The sequence below is a fragment of the Cucurbita pepo genome, chromosome LG18, assembly GCF_002806865.2.
Source record: "Cucurbita pepo subsp. pepo cultivar mu-cu-16 chromosome LG18, ASM280686v2, whole genome shotgun sequence".
Taxonomy (NCBI): domain Eukaryota; kingdom Viridiplantae; phylum Streptophyta; class Magnoliopsida; order Cucurbitales; family Cucurbitaceae; genus Cucurbita; species Cucurbita pepo.
Window position 1 is genome coordinate 7743552 of NC_036655.1, and position 16605 is coordinate 7760156.

General features: G+C 37.0%; 3 protein-coding genes across 4 annotated transcripts; 1 reads left to right on the forward strand and 2 right to left on the reverse strand.

Annotated features, from left to right (window-relative positions):
* LOC111779998 (serine/threonine-protein kinase HT1-like) lies at window positions 1–3858 on the reverse strand. Its single transcript, XM_023660229.1, has 6 exons — window positions 3302–3858; window positions 2332–2453; window positions 1199–1395; window positions 914–1088; window positions 584–718; window positions 1–489 (listed from the first exon to the last, which is right to left on the reverse strand). The coding sequence occupies exons 1-6, from the start codon at window positions 3600–3602 to the stop codon at window positions 283–285; spliced, it is 1137 nt and encodes a 378-aa protein (XP_023515997.1). The 5' UTR covers window positions 3603–3858; the 3' UTR covers window positions 1–282.
* Window positions 3859–6409: 2551 nt separating this feature from the next.
* LOC111780731 (polygalacturonase 1 beta-like protein 3) lies at window positions 6410–8754 on the reverse strand. The gene is made up of 2 exons (XM_023661217.1): window positions 8643–8754; window positions 6410–8536 (listed from the first exon to the last, which is right to left on the reverse strand). Exons 1-2 carry the CDS (start codon window positions 8712–8714, stop codon window positions 6728–6730), a joined length of 1881 nt encoding a protein of 626 aa, XP_023516985.1. The 5' UTR covers window positions 8715–8754; the 3' UTR covers window positions 6410–6727.
* A 2896-nt stretch (window positions 8755–11650) lies between these two features.
* On the forward strand, window positions 11651–15993 carry LOC111780494 (E3 ubiquitin-protein ligase SIS3-like). Of its 2 annotated transcripts, XM_023660914.1 has the most exons (10): window positions 11651–11906; window positions 12035–12073; window positions 12363–12429; window positions 12554–12627; window positions 13300–13438; window positions 13530–13622; window positions 13827–13892; window positions 14605–14724; window positions 15090–15203; window positions 15417–15993. In XM_023660914.1, exons 1-10 carry the CDS (start codon window positions 11878–11880, stop codon window positions 15816–15818), a joined length of 1143 nt encoding a protein of 380 aa, XP_023516682.1. In that variant the 5' UTR covers window positions 11651–11877; the 3' UTR covers window positions 15819–15993. The 2 variants fall into 2 exon arrangements, with proteins under 2 accessions (XP_023516682.1, XP_023516683.1); XM_023660915.1 differs by lacking the exons at window positions 12035–12073; window positions 12363–12429.
* Window positions 15994–16605: the final 612 nt, after the last annotated feature.

A 16605-nucleotide genomic window follows, 5' to 3' on the forward strand; every position in this document is an offset into this window, starting at 1 on the left:
TAAGAGGAAGAAGATAAGATTTTTGTATTTCAATCTTACAATTCATTCAATTAATGTCATTACAAAAGGCTTAACATCAAATGGCAAAGTGAAAGGCAGCAAAGTCCCTGGTTGTTTATGTACCCACCACCATCATCTATTTTACCACTGGCCTCACCTCAATATATTTTTCTTTTCCTACTTCTTCTATTTCTCATTACCACAATCACATGATGCTTTTTCCCTTCAAAATAATTTTATCACATTTTCTCATTCAATTCAAACAAACAAACAAACAAATCTTTAGGGTCCTCTATATTTTCGAAAGCATAGACAACCCTGAGCTTGATCAACAGGGATCATACCTCCACCCTTGGACGTGTCAATGGCTTCCAACATAGAAACTACTTCATCCATTTCGGGCCGCTTGTCCGGGGTTGCATCCCAGCATCGCTTCATTACATTTGCTAGGGAGCTCGGGCAACATCTCGGTATCTCTGGCCTCAAATTCTGCAGCAGTGTTTTGAGATTAACATTTGATAAGTTCAAAATAACGAAGTACATTGTCCTGCAGATATGAAGAACTAAGGGCGTAAGAATCTACCTGACGAACCACAGCAGAAGTCACTTCGGAGAAACTAAGGTCGGGATATGGCATGTCACAGCAATAAATTTCCCACAGGCAGATACCGAAGCTGTACACGTCGCACTTCCTGTTATATGGGTTGCCATTGAGAACCTGTAACCAGATAGACCCCTAAAAATTTAGCAAAATCATCTTTCTGATGTCTTTGATAGCAACATTTTGGCATTGAAGGTTTCTAGTTTCCATGTAGTGAATGAGGAACACAGCTACGGAAACAAGGGGAAACATTTTATGGACAATGCTCGAAAATGTCGTATAAGTTGGCTAAAAAGTCGAAAAATTGCGTACCTCAGGAGCCATGTAACCGAGTGTCCCAGTCTCCCCAGTCATGTCGTTGGGATTTGAGGCCTCAACTCTAGCAACACCAAAATCAGCAATTTTTACTGTACGTGTTTTGTCCAACAGCATGTTTTCTGTCTTTACATCTCTGTGAACAATCTTCTGTGAATGAAGGTAACTCAACCTACAAAATAAATGGAACACTTTCTAAGAGCCAAGTATAAGCAAGTACATACTATTCTCAAATAAGAGGTTAAGACTAATGAACAGAGGGAATCGTGTGAGCAGGGGTACCCTCTAGCAAGATCAAGTGCCAATTGGACAACCACCTTGAAAGCTAGCTTCCTTCTCCTGTTCTTTATGAGATAAGATTTAAGGGCACCTCCGGCAAGATATTCCACCACAACACAGCATATGTTGCTTGGCATGCCTATTAGGCCATTTTCAGTTTGGATCTGTAACTCCGCTGAGCCCATTGTTGCCCCTATAAACTGAAAATCAATTGAAAACCGTGAAAAAGCAAAAACTAGAAACCAAAGCCACAAAAAAATAACACAAAGTAATGCATTAATTATGGAATAAGCACATCGAGTTTGATATATCACTTTCTGAACAATAAAATAAAAATACTTGAAAATTCCCCCTCCACAACGACAGGTAAAAAGGGGGAAGGGAAAAAGAAGGAAAGATGATAAGTTAAAGAGTCTGGATAAAGCCGCTAGTTTTTCCACTATCAAAAGATGCAAAGACATTTTTTTTATCTGATTGAAGCCCTCCAAGTGAGCAACATGCATTTTGGCTTTGTCTAGTTCTATTCTGGCAAGGATAAAATTTAGTTCAGTTGACTTCTTTTCCCCTTCTAAAAAAGTACAAGGGTGGAGAGAGTTTAGAATTCTAGATGGAATCCTTTAACACAACTGAACTTTTTCGGTTGAGCTACCAGTAGAAGAGATTTAATTGAACCTTGAAGTTCATGCAAAAAGAGTTCTCAATGGTCCATACGGAAGGCTGGGGGGGTGTTAAAGCAAACTTTTTACAATAAAATTAATTTTAAGGAAGAAGGTAAAACGCTCAAATCCGAACACCGAAGCACTGTTGATCTAAGATCTCCCTCTAATTCTACTCAGAAGATCAAGAGGAGCGGTCTGAGCTTTTGGATTGTTCGTCACAAAAATCAGAAAAGAAGGGTGCGTGAGGAGGAAAAGGAACAATTTCTGGTTATTGGATTATGAACTGTTCTGGGTCTAATCCATCCTTTACTTTCTATAGTGTCAGCATCTTTGAAAAGAGAGACAATTATTAGAAGCGCATTCAATTGATTTGATAGAATATCAATAAGTCTAGAAAATTGAGGGTTAGAACTAGAGCATCTAACAAGACATCTATATCACAACAAGTAGGCAAATAGACAATGAAGCTGTAGTGACCTTAGTAACATTGGGATGCTCTAGTTTATGCCAAACAGCAACTTCCTGTTTAAAAGCTGCCCTGAGTGAAGCAATTTCAGCTTCTGTCCTGTGGCCTTCTTCTCCCCAATCCAGCAACTTGACTAATGCATTAAAAAGTCAACAGAAAACTTCAGTGGGTTGTAGCAACCAACTGCAACCCAGTAACCTTAAAGAACTACAAACTAAGATAATATTTCTAAAAAATATATGAGTGAGTGATGAATGAGTAAGTGAACAGAGCTTAAAATAATGAAGGATAATGATCGCATTAGAATATGTAGAAGACAATGATGTAAATACCGAAATAAATACAAATATGTATTGGCTAGCAGAAATAGCCAATTCATTATAGAAGCTTTTCTAGGTCAAGTTTTATCCAACAGCTGGAATCACATGAAAGTTCAAAACTTTATTCACACAAAGTCATTCAGGCCATAATTCAACTCAATCTCGTGTATACATCACGGATCATCTAAAAGAGAGTTCAAATGGCCAATCACCACTCCATGATAGTGGCAACAAATAAACAGTAAGCCCAAAGAGGTCTAAACAATCACTAAACGGGTTCCAATGAGGTAGGTGCAAAATTGGCATGAGATTTCAAAGAACTACCAGTGAATCAAACCCATATGTGTTCAAAATAAATCAGCAGCGCAGACAAAAATAATAATTTCGATGAATATTTAAGACGATTAAGAGAAGAAAACGAGAGTGTTGAAATAATTGAAAACAAGGTAAAGGAAATTCACAAAAATAGAAAAGGAAAAGGAAAAGAAAACCGAGGCATAAACTGTAGTCTGTAAGCATTCTGAAAGATCAGGAGTGGGAAATTCGATCAGGATTCACGAAGCAAGAACTCAGAAACAAAGTAATTATAGTAAGAGCAACTCTGAGAGTAATTAAAAATAGGGCAAAAGTTCAAGGTTGCAGTAGGAAACCGGTGACTGACCAGCGACATCTAGTCCGTCGTAAACGCCGCGGTGGACGGTGCCGAAAGTACCACGAGCAATGACGCTCTTGATTATCAGTTTGGACGGATCGATCTCCCACTCTTGCCGCTCCTTAGCGGCGACTTTAGTAGACCTACTGCGAGCAATGGTTGCAGAAGTGAGAAAGCTATTGCCGTCTTCATCTTTCTTCTTGTTCTTCTCCATGGTCAAGGCTCTGCTAAGATGCCTCTCAAGCTGCTCATCCAAACTCTTCAGATCAATCTGATCCGCCCGCACAAATCCATCATTGCTCTCCTTCATTTCCGATTTCTCTTTCTTTCTATCAACAAATCAGAGCGCTAGCGCTAGCACTAGCAGGAATCGGTGGCTGGAGGCAACAAATTGATCGATTCAATTCAGAAATTCAGAGTATCTTCAAATTTTGGTGGCTCTTCTTCTTGCTCGAATCGCTGTTGTTTCTGTGCTGTTCTTCGTTCCCACAAATTGTGCAATGGCTCCTCCAATCATCCATGTGGGCACATGAATTTGCCTGCTCATAACGTGTCCTTCTGACCCACTTCGGTCTCCTTCTCTATTTATTATTTTTCTTTTCCTTCCTTTTATTTTATTTTATTTTATTTTTCCCTGTTCCCAGCCAATTAACAGATCAGGACTTGTGAATAAAATAATTAATTTTATTAAACATGTATTTACGTTAGATAACTCCGTTTAGTCACATAATTGAGCTTCTTAATCCTTCAGTTGTTTTATTTTATTATCGATAAACCTTAACCTCACATTATTTATGTCAAAATTAATTAGCTAATTAATTAACTAATTATTTGCGTTAAATAATTTGGTTATTATTTTATTTTTAATTCAACCATTTATCAACCTTTGTCTAAGGCGTGTTGCCAGTAGCCGTATACTTGTCTAGGACATATTACTTATGACCGTAGGCTCGTTCCAAACTTTTTTTCTCTCTTAATTTCATGCTAGCTAGTTATTAGAATTTGGGGTGTAGGATCATTTGCCAAAATTATGTATACATCTCTCAATACTAAAATGTTTTAAAATTTACTATACGGGATGTAACTAATTGTTAATTCTATTTACCCGAGTTATACGCTATCAATGTCGTTGTTGTTGATTATTGCTTGCTAGCCTATAACATTGCTTTACGGACGTTTTTCCAAAACTGATTCTATGATGTCCCACATTGGTTGGGGAGAAGAACAAACCACCATTTATAAGGGTGTGGAAACCTTCCCCTAGTAGATGCGTTTTAAAGCCTTGAGGGGAAGCTCGAAAGGGAAAGCCCAAAGAGGACAATATCTACTAGCGATGGCTTTGGGTCGTTACCAATGGTATCAGAGCCAAACACTGGACGATGTGCCAATCTTCTCGCTAGGGCCCGAATGGGGGTGGATTATGATGTCCCACATTGGTTGGGGAGGAGAACAAACCACCTTTTATAAGGCCCCTTGTAGATGCGTTTTAAAGCCTTGAGGGGAAGCCTGAAACGGAAAGCCCAAAGAGGACAATATCTTCAAACAATGGATAAGTTTATATAAAACTAGATTATGTTCGTATTGGACCTAAATTAAAAACGAAGCTTGTGTTGAATAATTTTTTTACGTCAAGATAAAATAGAATTTTATATTTTAGAATGTAATGTAACCGAGAATAAAAATAGGTAATGATGGATTAATTTTAGTAGGTAATCTCGAAGTTATTTAATTTATTTAATTATTAAATTGGAGACATTGATATATGTAACAAATATAGCATTAAAAGAGTGGACGTCATATGATAATATTAATTGATTTATTTCCATAAATAGGACCAAGGTTTTGGTAACACGAGTCATGATTTGAAAATTCAAAATTAAATATTGGAGGAAAATAGCTTTTCTTGACCATCAACCAAATAAAATACTTCTAAATTTTCTGTAATGTCTTTAATTTAATATATATTTCATTAAATTATAATATTTGTATATATTCGGAAAACAAAAGTGGGCCTAAGCCCATATATTATGACGCTTTACGGGCCTCTTCTCCTCAACCATTCTCTTGGCCCATTGTCGGCCCAGTAACTGACCCATGAAGAAGGCAAATCAGCCCTATTGCTAAAAAAAACTTCCATATATTTTTAATTATTTTATTTCAATTTAAGCAACTTTAAAACAATTTTCTATGCTCTAAATTCTTCATTTAAAAAATATATATTTTCTACTTCGGGAGTGAGATAGACGATAAGAGATGGGTAAAACCCCGTTAACTTTGTGCCACCAGCCACAGCAAGACCGAGGTGGGTACCCTTCTTTGTCACAGCTAAAATTTTAAATTAGACAAAAAAATTAAAATTGTAAAAATAAATTTTAAATTCGGAGTATAAAACATATTATAAGTTTTAAAATTGTTCATACTTATTAATTTATAATTTTCTAAAAAAATATAATTATACAATTCACCGTTATCTTGCAAAAAAAAAAAAAAAAGTGCTGACTATTGAAAAATAAAAGAAGAGAGGGAAGCAAAGCTTAGCGAACTTCCAGCTGGACAACGAGTACATAGGTCATTGACTACTCCATCACCTAAAGTTGTTGTAGGTGGCTTGAAAATCTAGGTAGGTTCATTTTCTCCGTTGTTGTACGCTTGGTTGAGTCGTTATGATCCATATAATATTTACAAATTTAAATGGTCGTCTCTAACCTACACAGGACACAATGATATACTAGGAAACATACAGACACCTACCTCATTAATTCCTCAGAGACGAAATAAATGGAAGGACCAAACTATAGGTTTTTTTTTTTTTTTGTTATTTTTGAGTGTTATAGTCTTTATTATATTTTGGTTCGCATACTCTAAAAAATTAATTGCATTGTTCCAAGCTTTGGATCAAAGTTTAGCATGTCCCTTTCATTATTGAAGAGCTGCAAAAAGCCCAACGTAAAAGGTCGCTGGATAACTATCATGCTCTGCTGATATCCAAATTGCCTTTATGGGGCTTTGAGTATAATTTACGTTTCGAAATAATTACAATTTTAACCTATAATTTTTTTAATTTTGATTTGGTCCTTTAAATTCTCGGAAATTAAAAAGGTGGGGGAGGGAAAACAATTAATAAGAATTTCGAGGGTGGTTTTTACTTTGGGTGTACTCAAAGCTGCCACCGCAAGCTGTTTCTGCACTCACCACTCTGCCCACTTTCTGTCCCACACACTCCCAGCACCACCCCCACTTTTCTTTTTTCCTTTTTTGCCCTTTTCTTTTTCTATTCCGGTTTTGTCAGACCCAAAACACTCCATTTTGACCAAACCCACCCGAACTAAAAACATTTTTTTAAAAAGAAAAAAAAAAAAAAACATAATAATAACAACAATAATATTACTAAAAAGAACACAAATGAAAAAGGGCGGCAGAGTTTTCTTTGTTCCTTCAGTCGGCGACGCTCCACGACATGTCGTTCTCGAATATCCAGTGGCAGACTTCTATTTGACCTGGACCGGACCCAAGTGCTACAAATGCGCCGTGCTTTGGGCCCCATGATGACGTGTCCATATGACAAATTGCAACCCCACGATTGATTTTTTCGTTCGTTTTCAGCCTCAGGATATCGGCTTCGTAGATACGGACTTTGGGTACTGAGTGGCAGTAATAGAGTAAGTAAGGGTACAAACTCTGATGGCATGATACTGATCTCGTTAACTCTCCGCCGTTGATTCCTTTCACTTCTCCGATCTCCACCTTCTCTGTTGATCCATTCACACTCGCCGTCGTCCTCGCCACCACGTTCCGCCCCAACACCGCTGTGGCGAAGTCTATCATGTCCTCTGCCGACCCCACGCACCGCTTTGTCTCGCCCATGCTCGGCGCCCGCTCGCACTCCGCCAGCGTGCTGGTAATCACGTGCTCCATCGTCGAGCCATTTCGCGCGTGGAAGATTTGCTTTGTCTCGGAGATCTTTGACGAGGAGAATGGTATGTTTACCAAAATGGCCCTCGGAAGGAATGATCTCGGTGGCATTTTGTCTCTGATGTCCGGCATCACCATGACATTCCCCTGCTTCAATTCAGACTCTCTGAAGAACTTGCCCGGTTCCACCCATCTATTTACGTTAATGCCACTCCCCGTCGCGCTGTATTCAGAAAACGATACGCCTTTCTGTGCATACGTCGTGAAGTTCCGATCAACGCTGTAGCTTCTGAATCCGACCGTCGTTTGGCCGATCGATCCTTTGCCGTATTCTTTGAACGAATCGTTACCGTGGTTGAAGGATTGTCCGTAACTTGCAAAGTTCACTCTCCCGGAGTTCGAATTCTTCGCATACGACTGAAAACTATCGTCGCCGACGTTCGCTCCGTTTCTGTAATTCGAGAATGTATCGATCTGTGATTTTCCGCCCTTGCCGTAGTTCTTGAAGTTTGAGTGCGGATTGTTGCCGGAGAGACCGTAAGCCTTGAACGAATCGTTCGCGCTCTTCCCTGACTCGCCGTAGCCAGAGAATGTCGATGTAAGAATGTTGGAGCCATCAGAGTAGCTACTGAATTCCTGCGGCACGCCATTGCCGTTCTTGCCGTAGCTCGTGAACGATTGACTTCCGGAATTCGTCTCGTTTCCGTAACTCGTAAACGAGAGCTTGTGAGCTCTGGAGTCCAAATCGTAGGCCGTGAATCGGAGATTCGGCACATTGACGATTTTGTCGTAGTTCACGAACTCGCCAGAACCGCCCTTCGATTCAGCGGCGTAGCTGATGAAATTATTGTTCGCCACATTACCATCCTCCGCATAGTTCGTGAATCCTTCCTTGTGATTACTCGAGTTCCCACTGTAACGCTTGAACGAGTGATCGGCCGTGTTCAACCCGTCGGAATAGTTCTTGAAGGAGTCAGCGCCACCGATTCGAGCCGCGCCATAGTTGTTGAAATTTTTATTTCCATACAATTTGAAATCGGCATCCTTAAAGCGCGGAACGGAAGTTTCTTGAGAATCAAACGAACAGAACAAATTAGCCGAATAACAGAACGTTTCCAATCGGGAAGTGAGCGAGCCTAGGGCAGCGTGCTTGGCGAACACGGCGGCATCCACAACGGAGAGCGGCGAGGCTTTGGCGAACAGAAAATCAGGCTTCGGAAGTTGATTGGAAACATGCGTATTCCAGTAACGAACCAGAGAAGCTTTGGCCGTGAAGGGATTGAACTGGATAGAAGCATTAAATGTAGCCTGATCTGCAGAAACAAACGAAACCTGTGGCAAAAACGACAAGACGATCGGATTAGAACAATGGAAAGAAAGAACAAAAATCGAAATGAAAATGAGAATTGTTTGTTTGTTTGTTTATGGTTTTTCTTACATGGAGCAGAGAGAGCGACAATTGCGAGAGGAGCAGGAAGAAGACGATATGGACCATTGTTGACGAGTCCATAGAGACAGAGATGAGAAACGGACAGAAAGGGCGTACCCGTATTTATATCCAAACACAACCCTACCTGAACTAATGCCTACACCCCTTCCTTTCAACAAACAACCAATTTCAGTTCTAATTCCTTTTATTTTCTTTATGGTCCTTAATTTCTCAAATATTCATTTTTACCCCAATTTTATTTTCTTTCCTTTTTTATTTTTTTTTTATTTTCATTAAAAAATATATATATCTTTTTTAAATGTCAAATTATTGGTTTTAAATTCCAACTGTGGAAAGCTTTCGAGTTTATAGAAAAAGGCTTAATATTATAAGCTAATAAATAAATAATCATGTATATGATGATTATTAATTTCAAACAAACTTAAATAATATTATATACATATAATATACATTATTAATGGGACTTCCATATTAATTTCACCCACATGGGTTCGTATTTATTGAGTGATTTTTTGTTATATGATTGTTACAGTGGTAATAATCAATACCAATGTGAACTATGATGAAATGATTGTGATTTAATTACTTTACTACTTATGTATTGCCTCAGTAAATAAATATTTATGGTTCAAATTTAAAATTTTATATATTGAATATTTACCTTTATTAATGAAGGTTAAGTTGTAAATAGTGTCATATATTCCAAAACCCTTGGTTAAGTAATTTATTTTTTTCATCAATTATAATCATGATAATTGGGGGAACTAATTTAGACCAATTTTCAACGAATACATTTGAAATTCAAAGTCTTCACTGAGAAAGGGAGAAAAAAAGAGATAATTCCGTTGCAAATGAAGACAAAATAGAATTAAACTAAGGTTCTTGGCGTGGTATGGTCCACTTTATAAATATATAATTTAATTTAATTTCTACCTTCCCTATATTCGTTAAAGACTTATTTATTTGTTTAATTAATGTTGTTTATAACTATTTCAACTGTCTCGACATATACAAAGGGTTAAAAAATAATTAAAATAAAAAGCTTATCCACCTTTATGATTACATTTAATACTATGTCAGTTATCATATTAATAAACTTTATATTTAGCCCAGACATTATTAAACTTTTATTTGTGATATGATACTTTAAAAATACACATTTTTGTGACCAAAAATATCAATTAAAGCACATTTTAGACAAAAGGCCATATTTGTAAATTACTCTAAAATAATTTAAATTATTGTTTTTTTTTATTATATATAATTACTCCCAAATATGTTTTTAATGATGAAAAATTAATTTTGTTAATAAAATTCTAGGGTTAAGAATATTAAATTAATTTAAAATATATTAAAAAGAATTAAAATTATTTTTAAAAAATGCCTTTTTTTAAGAGTCTAGTTAATAGCGCTTTTGACTAAGTGTTTAAAACTAAAGTATCTTTACAAAAGCCACTCCCAAACTCCCATGCATAAATACCAAAAATAAAAAAATAAAAATTAATTACAAGTCAAAAAGATTATTATTATTATTTTAATTTTTTAATAAATGGAAATGAGTTGGGTTATCTAAAATGAATCAACCAACAAAAAAAATTACATGGGTTTACGAACTTGCTGACATAGAAATAAAAAAAAAATAAAAAAAAAGGTTTAAAACAGGAAATGACGTGGAGGGGTGAATTAATTAAAAGGTTTAAATAGAAATAATAAATAAAAAAAGGGGAAAAGGGGAATAAAAGAAGTAAATGGTAAAACGACATGGCGAAGCAAACAGCAGAGGAATAATTAGGTTGGGGCCTCACTTTACTTCAGAGCTGAAAAGGCTGAAAAGAAGAAGAAAAAATGGTGAGCACTGAGGAGATGGTTCGTTCTTGGTGGGTGCCAAGGAAAGTAAATGAATCAAAGCCTCTAAAAAGCTTGCACTCCCTCTTTCTTTCCCTTTACTCTTGGTTTTTCATTTTAATTCTTTTTTTTAATATTTATATGATTATTGAGAGTAAGTTCCAACGTTGTTTAATTTAGTGGAAGATCATGGATTTATAAGTGAGGAATACTATCTTATTTAGTATAAGGCCTTTTGGAAAGTACAAAGCTCAGTCCTGTTCGTCTAACAGTGTAAATTTACGCATTGTTTGAATCTCATTGAGGGTAGAGGGAAAAGTAGGGTGGCAGGTGGAAGAGTAATGGAAAAGTGAAAATGATTGGAATAGCTCACTTGTGGGGTAGAAAAAAATAGTGAGAAATTATTGATTTTGACAAATATACTTATTTGAGTGAAATATAACCCGTTTAACAAATATAATGGGACGACTTCTTTTGAAATGAGATTTTTAAAAACAATATTGGGTAGCATGAGTATGTTGGTATTGCACCCCAACCCACGTGTCGGAGGTTGGATCATATACTCGCTATCTAGTACGAAGTCTATAAATGACATGACATGGACACAGGAGGGTTCAATGTCTCGATAGAACCCGGATGGAAGGATGTTCTAGACCTCCCGATATTATGAACGACAAGTAGGCTTGTTCTCGATAGTATGATCAAGTGAGTTGTGATGGCCGATGACACTTCTTGACTTATGATGCATAAAGACATATGAGTCCTATTAATTAGGAACCAGTATAATTTGAGATGCGACGTTGCATATGAGAGACCTTGACCACCAACAGAGAAGAGAAAATATTGAGCCGAACGACTAAACCTAATGGAGGTTAGGAGTAGCCTGAACAATATTTATGCTTAATACGTATATTTAAAATATTATATACTGAAAGTACAGCGAGTTATTGGGCTTATGAGTTATGACCCATTCAACCAAAGTGGGTTGGGCTTATGGGTCGACTATGCCTAAAGGGCTTTAGCTCAAATAATGCCGCGTGTGCAAAGCTGCAATGCGTACTAGAATTTTGACGCCGCCAAGAAACGGCGCCACGGCTTGCAAATTCCGTTAAGAACAGTCGTACGCTTCCCGCTTCCGTTCTGTTCCCATTTCCATCCGTCTCTCACCGCTTTGCTCTACTGCTCATATTGCTCATTTCTCTTCTTCTGCCTCCAAAATTTCGCTCCTGTTGTTCTATCCATGATCCTACGAGAACCAGCTCTTGTTCTCGTGATTATTTCCGATTCATTGCCATCAGATTCGATCAGGCTTCTGCACCGTCGTATGGCGGTTTGTGATTCTCCATCCAGTTTGTTCCAGTGAAAATTTCTCTCATCTATGGCTGCTCGAGGGGTCGATTTCAAGTGGTGAGTCTTTCAGGACTTGCTCTTCAATTCAATGAAATTCTGTTTTAGCATAATCTATAGTATGGTGCCGGAGCAGTACTTCGTAGTTAGCTCGATAGGCTTTTGCGACTTATTTCATCTTTTTGCAGGTACGACGGTTTTTTCTTGTCGATGCTCGCGATTAGTGTGTATCCTTCAGTGTTTTGGGGAATTTTAGAGTTTGTTTGTATCGGATTCTTTTCAGTCTTTTACAATGGTTGAATGATGACTCATGACTGCTGCATTTTCTTTTATGGTCTGCTTTTCCACTTATTGTTTAGCCATGATTTGAAGCTTGACTGGATTTGCTCATTATATTTCTTTGGTATTAGAGTTTGAAACGAGACATACTCATATCCTATGCTTTAAAATCAAGAGCAATGTCTTTCTCTTAACGTTTTTTATTTGTGTATTTCCTTTAACTATTTTGCTCGATAGAGTAGTTGTTTCGATCAACTGGAAGAGGTACCATACTTGTGTACATCCCTTGCATATATGGATTTTGGTAAGTTGTACTCAACTTTCAACAAGTATCAGATATTATTATTAATTTGTTGTTTTCTCTTGTAATTTTTTGGAACTCAACGATAGTTGGTTTGTTTATTTTTTTATTGTTATTTGTTGTACAGGTTGATTATACTACCGTCTTTGTTTTCCGCCTGCTGATGTTTGTAGATAATGGACTTGCTGCTGGAATGGGTTTGTAAGGCTTCCAACTAATAGTTTTACGTCAATTTGGGCTAGCAAAATCATACAGTTCTTCTATTAATTCTCCATTTGTGAAAAGCTTTATAGAGATATTGTGTTGTCAGAAAGTAGATTAAAGGAGAAAAATGTTTCTCCAATACCTTCATTATGGATGGTATGGTTTGATCTTAACGGTTTCAATTATTGGGGCAAAGATCAAAACAAACATCGATTCTGACGTGCAAAGATTGTGGACTTTTGACTTCTCATCAGAAGCATGGTGACTGAAGTGTGAAAAAGAAAAGAAAAGAACATCTGTTGCTGATTTAAAGCATTATGTTCTGTTTGCCAAATTTGTTTTATTCTCTTGGGGCTAATTATGAAGCTTCAAGTCATGAATGTTCACTTTCTGGTTTTGTGTTGAATTACTATAAACCTTATTTCATTTGGGAATGGGGATGCTGCATAAGTTTTTCTATACAAGTCAATTACATTTGACCAAGAGGTCTAGAACTGACAAATGTTTATACCCATGAATTAATTATTTAGTTATATACATCCGTACCTGCCTCTCCTCCCCTATTTTAATTGACAATACATTTTTCTCGCTCTATTTTTCTTTTGCAATATTTCTGGTTTGGTAGATGCCATTGGAGATTTTCTTGTCTTCTAAACTTGTGTATCGTAGGGACTTTGGGTGGCAGCAGAGGTATGCTCGATTTTGTGGAAGAATTGTGGTCCTTTCAATCCTTGCACTTCTGCTATATCCATTTCTTTGGGCTTGGACTGCCATCGGTACTTTATGGTTTAGAGAAGCCCATAAATGTGTATGTTATTTTCTATTTCAACTCCCATCGCTACCATTTGAATTTTCATACTTTAAAAATATTTATGGAGGTATTGGTTTAAATCTATCAGCTTTTTGAGCAAGGCCAGAAATGGGGATTCCTTATTTGGCTTCTTTTTAGCTACTGTGCACTCGTATGCATTGCTTGCGTGTCATTGGGAAAGGTTGGTTCTATTATGTTTACTATGCAGATTATCATTGGAGTTCATTATGAATTACGTCTAGACTCTCCAATAATTTGTAGCTTGGCTAACAGTTGTTTTTATGTGCCACTTACACTTTTTAGGGAGTTCATGTTGAAAATTCTCAAATATTTTTCTTTATTTATACATGAAATTCACGTAGTTATCTTTGAAACCTCCATGTAGTGGTTAACTCGTAGACAAGCACTCTTGTTTCGGGCGCAACAAGGGATCCCTGTATCAGAATATGGGGTAAGCAATTAAGCTTCCTGCCTTCTTAGATTTTGGAACTTAAAGGATGTGCATTAATTTTCTTTCTACGTTATCAATTTTCTGCCTGATATTTGCAATGACGTCCATAGATCACCTATATTATATGCATATCTACTTTTATAAATTTTTTCTACAATATATTCTTTGCTTTCAATTAAAAAAAAAAAAAACCGTTTTTTTTTTGCCTGATGATTCTTACAAAATGCAAACACCCGATGAGTTGGTCATGAAGGAAGTTGAAGTGGACATTTTGAACTGGATTACGATTCAATCAAAATCATAAATATATCCTTTAGGTTCTTTTTAGTTTGTGGTTCCATTCTTAAAAAAATATATATTTGAAAGTTTGATTTTCTTATATTTTTTTAACAAGAAATTAAACTTTTCATTGATGAAATGAAAAGAGACCAATGCATAAAAGATATGAACTCCACAGGTGAGTGAAATTGAAAACAGTAAACGAAAGAAATAAATAAAGAGAATCACAATGGAAAGATAAAGACATTCCGGCTAAGACATAAAACTTGTGAACAGAAATCAACAAAAGACTTGAGAAAGAGAACATGAAAAGCATGACCTTTAGGGACAAAATACTTCTCGGGCATCAAATAAACATTTGTGTCTTTCATTTTTTTCCCTCTATAATTTTGCCCATGTGACAAAACTGATAGCGAACAGTCTTTTATTACAGGTCTTAGTTGACATGATCCGAGTACCTGATTGGGCTTTTGAAGCCGCAGGACAAGAAACAAGAGTAATGGGCCAAGATGCTGCTGCATATCATCCTGGACTTTATTTGACTCCTGCTCAGGTAAGTCTATTATCCCTGAGTTGACATTTTGTCATCAATATTCGTGAGGTTTTCCCAACACCTGTTGTCTGGTAGCATTAGAGTAGTTTTGTGCTGTTGCTACCATTTTCCCTCTTAGTGCCTGTAGCTCATTAAAAATTCGAGGGAAGTTGATTGACATGAAATGAGAGCATTGTGAATTCGGAAGTTCTTCCGAAAGAGGGCTTGGTTTCTTAGGTTCTCAGCCTTTAAATTTTTCATGAGAGGTCTTGTCTAATTCTTTAAGAAATCTGTCTACTATGTAAACCATTATGTGGGTCCGTATTTATGACCAAATTTTTTGTTTTTAATTCTGATGGTCAAGCTATTTGTTGATGCTTGGACAGAGGGAAGCTGTGGAAGCACTTATTGAGGAACTTCCCAAATTCAGGTTAAAGGCTGTTCCAACAGATTGCAGTGAATGTCCTATCTGCTTAGAAGAGTTCCATGTAGGGAACGAGGTAATTGATTTTTCTCGTCTTACCATTTCATTTATAGAAGTTCGGAAAACTAGTGGGTGTACAAGAATGTCGCTTGTTTATGATTTGTATTTTACTGCATTTCATGCTCTTTCTGGGAACCTAGATTCATGGTTATAATAAATACATGAAAGCACGAACCTTTTGTTGGTAAATTACTGAAAATGAAGTTACGGTCATTATAAATTGGCGCAGGTTCGTGGCCTCCCTTGTGCTCATAATTTCCATGTAGGATGCATTGACGAGTGGCTTCGACTAAATGTGAAATGTCCTAGATGTCGCTGCTCGGTCTTCCCAAACCTTGATCTTAGTGCTCTGTCCAATCTTCATTCTGATACTGAAAGGCCATCTGCAAGTGTTGTTACGGCCAACCGTTATATGAGACCTCAACCTTCCAGCCAAAGTTATCTGGTGAGATTGCAGGGTCTGCTTCGGCCTGTTCGCACAGAAAACACTGTTGCACACGGTGATTTAGAGTCTGCTGGTGCTTTGGAAGCTGCTGAGAATGCTGAGAATGGATCTTCCCATGACCAAACTATACCGGAAAGGTCTCCCGTAAGACCCATGTCTTTGAGTCAGTCCACGTCACAACGCTAGGTAGTTGGGGGTGTTTTTCTCCCTTTCTATTTTGACCGCTTCTAACTGCTCCTGTAAAAGCTAAACGATTGGTGTCCACATCTCACCACTTGAAAATCCCGGCATCTGTGTAATAGTAAAGCTCGAACGTTTTTGATTTTTTGTTTCCAAGGAATCTACTTACATTCTCGCAAAACTTATTTTTTTTTCTTCTGTTCATCTTTACCTGTATCTTGTTCATCATAATTAATTTTAGATCTCAGTTCTTGACTATTCAGCCGCCTGGGAAGGGAGACTGGGCATGTGCTTCAAAGCAGATCTTGCAATTCCACTGGAGAATCTTCTAGGTTTACAGGTATGTTTTAACTGTTCCAATTGTTGATGGTTGTTTCTCAATTCAATTCTCTGGTTGACGGACGTTTTCCCACTAACTTGAAGAGCGCAAAGCGGGCTGTAGTATTAAAAAATGAGTTGATAGTTTACATAGTTTAGTGTTAATTTGCCTTTGCTTGCTTGTTTCTTCAGGTCAGGTCATATTTTATCTGAAAATGTCCGCACTCCATTCCCCACCAGCAGTCTAGCAGTGACCAAGTGGAGCAGTCTCAACGAATAAATGTGGTGACTGACATCCTTCCATTTTTATTTTTGTCATTCTACCTTATAAAAATGGTATTTGAATTGAATCTTTCCCGTTTCAACTTTAGATTTCATTCCATTTAGCCTTTTTTATTTTATTTTATTTTATTTTATTATATATTTTTTTTTATACAAATGGTATCAAAGCCAAACATTGGGAGCTGAGCCAGCG